Genomic DNA, 2,753 nt, shown 5'->3' on the forward strand with positions numbered 1-2,753 from the left:
CTTTTTTTTTTCTTTTTTGCACATTGTGCATCAATGACTTTTCATAACCTTCCTTTAATATCAAAACTCACAAAAGGTTCCTCATTGCTCAAGACTTTACCTTGGATTCAAAGAGGTGATGGTGGGACATAAGTTACTTTCTTCCTCAGGGAACTCCAGAATCACATCTTTCTGTGGGTGAAACTTGTGTGTTCCAACCAAGGCTGAATTCATTTCTAGATGATCCAAGACATCATGATGACCATGACGATCTCCTAGTTCTTTGCTTCACTTAGCAACACATCCACATCCCTTTGAAATCAATGCTGTATTTCTTCCTTAGCAAAAATCTAATGCTTACTGAATGTATAATGGAAGGAGGGACTATTTGGGGGCACACTGCATAATTTAAAAATTCTCTTCTTTGATAAATGAAAAAAACATGACATGCCAACCCTCCATCCAGTATCTTTTGCTAGTTCAGATCTTTACATAAATTGCTGAGAAACACCATTCCAGACAATTTGGCCTCAATCTCAGGGAGCCGGAAAAGGCTCAGAGGGAAGTGAGAGTCAGCAGGTGAGAGCAAACAGGCTCGGAGAGCTGCAAACAGAATCATCAAGCTTTGACATATCGGGGTCTCAAAGACCAGTCCAGACTTCTCACCAGTTATTGGATTTTTGTTTGTTTGTTTGTTTGTTGAGACAGGGTCTCACTATGTAGTTGGGACTGACCTGGAACTCACTATGTAGCCCATGCTGGTCTAGAACTCACAGCAATCCTCCTGCCTCAACCTCCCGAGTGCTGGGATTACAGGCATGAGCCACCACGCCTGGCTCTCACCAGTTATTGGAGACTCAGGCAGGGACCCGGGAACTTGCTTCGTGCAGGGGGCACGGAGATGGAACGATTCAAGCTGCCATCTTCAGATCTGTTGAGACCTCTGTCCACTTGTTTTGCAGAATGGTGGTGGTCCGTGGGCGACATGGCGTTGAACCACACTGCCCTGCCCCAGGAGGAGCGGCTGCCACACCACCTTCAGGACGAGGATCCCTTCGTTTCCAAACTTTCCTGGGAAGCCGATTTAGTGGCTGGCTTTTACCTAACAGTAATTGGTAAGCGTTCTTAATTCTGCTTTTAGAAAATTCACAGCCGACATGGTGATTTTGTAAAAGCAATCTCAGCACTTATGTAGGGTTTTAGTGGAGGTGAAGAGTAGCAATGGGGTGGTATGATGGAATTCAAGGGATATTTTATAGAAACAACTTTATTGTTGTCATTATTAGAGATACATAGTCCACTGACAATCCAAATAAATTGATAGTGAAATTTTTTATCCCAAGATTGCATCTTATTTTGATTGTTAGTAGGTTTATCTTCTGAATATCAAACATGATGATAATATTATTTAAACAGTGCTTTTGAAAAATACTCTTGATACAATCAGAAGATTTTAGAGTAAGAATGGACCTTGGAAATCATGTAGTTCAGCTTCATTCTCTGGCTCAGCGTCACAGGGGTGATACATATTGCATTTACTTCATCTAAAAGCAAACTTCCTACCATGTGAGCAGCTAAGGTGTTTTGATGACAGTTGAAAAAAAATGCACTGGTGATAACTGGCAATCAGACTACGGCCAAAGGGTTTTGTGACCGATCCACACAGGGAAGCTTTTGCCTCCAGCCTGTGTGGTTCAAGCTGCGGCCCCACGTACCCACTGTGGATACCTTCTGTTCACTTCCAAAGACTTGTGCTGTGCTGTAAAAACATACCACCATCGAAGTCTCAGAGTTAGAAAGAAAAGCATACGCAAGTATCTCATGAATCATTTTGAAAAACCGAATAATACACGTTCAACTTACAATATTTTGGAGAGGTTAGATTAAATTAAATTCTACCCTACTAAAATCAAGACACCTACATATTTCTACCTTGGTTAGTGTGGGTACCATGCAGATTTAAAATGCCTATGTGGCCCATGTTTCTAGTTCATGGTATATTTCTATTGGGCTGTGCTCATGTAGATGATTAAGACTGAATCACAATACTTGAATTTGTTGTCTTAAATTTTGGTGACTAGTGGGCAAATGGGTTGTGTCTTGAGGTTGATCTGTCTTTAATCTTTTTGGATGGTGGGGCAAGCTGGCTCTCTCTCTCTCCGCTTTCTCTCTTCTTCCCTCCTTCTGTTCTTGTTCCTTCCCCTTCTTTTTATCTTTTTATCCTCTCTCATCTACTTATTATGGGCAAAAAAAAAATGTCACTTAATTCCCCAAATTAGAAAAACCTATTAGAAAATTTTGCGACTCCTCTATGGTGAGTGGTTGAGGCAGAGGGATTTGGGAGAATGAATTAAAAACTCTGCTGCAAAGTGGTCCCCCGGGTCCTGGACTTCATTTATTGCTAGTTAGCATTTTACCATTTACTTCATCTACATGGACTCCCCTGTCCTCTGAAACACAAGTGTGTACTGAGTACCCACTCTTTGCCACTGTTCCAGTGTCTGGAAGGGAGAGGTGAAACTGAACCCAGTGACCCAGTGTCTGGAAGGGAGAGGTGAAACTGAACACTGTGTCGTCACATGCTCTGACAGGACGATCTGATAGTAAAATCCACATTGATTTTTTTTTTTTTTTGAGACAGGGTCTCACTGTGTAGTTGAGACTGACCTGGAACTCACTATGTAGCCCAGGCTGGTCTCGAACTCACAGTGATCTGCCTGCCTCAGCCTCCAGAGTGCTGGGATTACAGGTGTGCACCACCACACCCGCTTTTT

General features: G+C 42.4%; 1 protein-coding gene across 1 annotated transcript in view; it reads left to right on the top strand.

The window, feature by feature from the left end:
• Positions 1 to 964: 964 nt before the first annotated feature.
• Opn5 (opsin 5) overlaps positions 965 to 2,753 on the top strand; it is a 30,020-nt gene continuing 28,231 nt past the window's right edge. The window contains exon 1 of the mRNA XM_010617783.2: positions 965 to 1,094. Coding sequence (XP_010616085.1) covers positions 965 to 1,094 — 130 coding nt within the window. The remainder of the gene's footprint in view (positions 1,095 to 2,753) is intronic.

Source organism: Fukomys damarensis, unplaced genomic scaffold (genome assembly GCF_012274545.1).
Source record: "Fukomys damarensis isolate Sample0158 unplaced genomic scaffold, DMR_v1.0_HiC HiC_scaffold_20, whole genome shotgun sequence".
NCBI classification, from domain to species: Eukaryota; Metazoa; Chordata; class Mammalia; order Rodentia; family Bathyergidae; genus Fukomys; species Fukomys damarensis.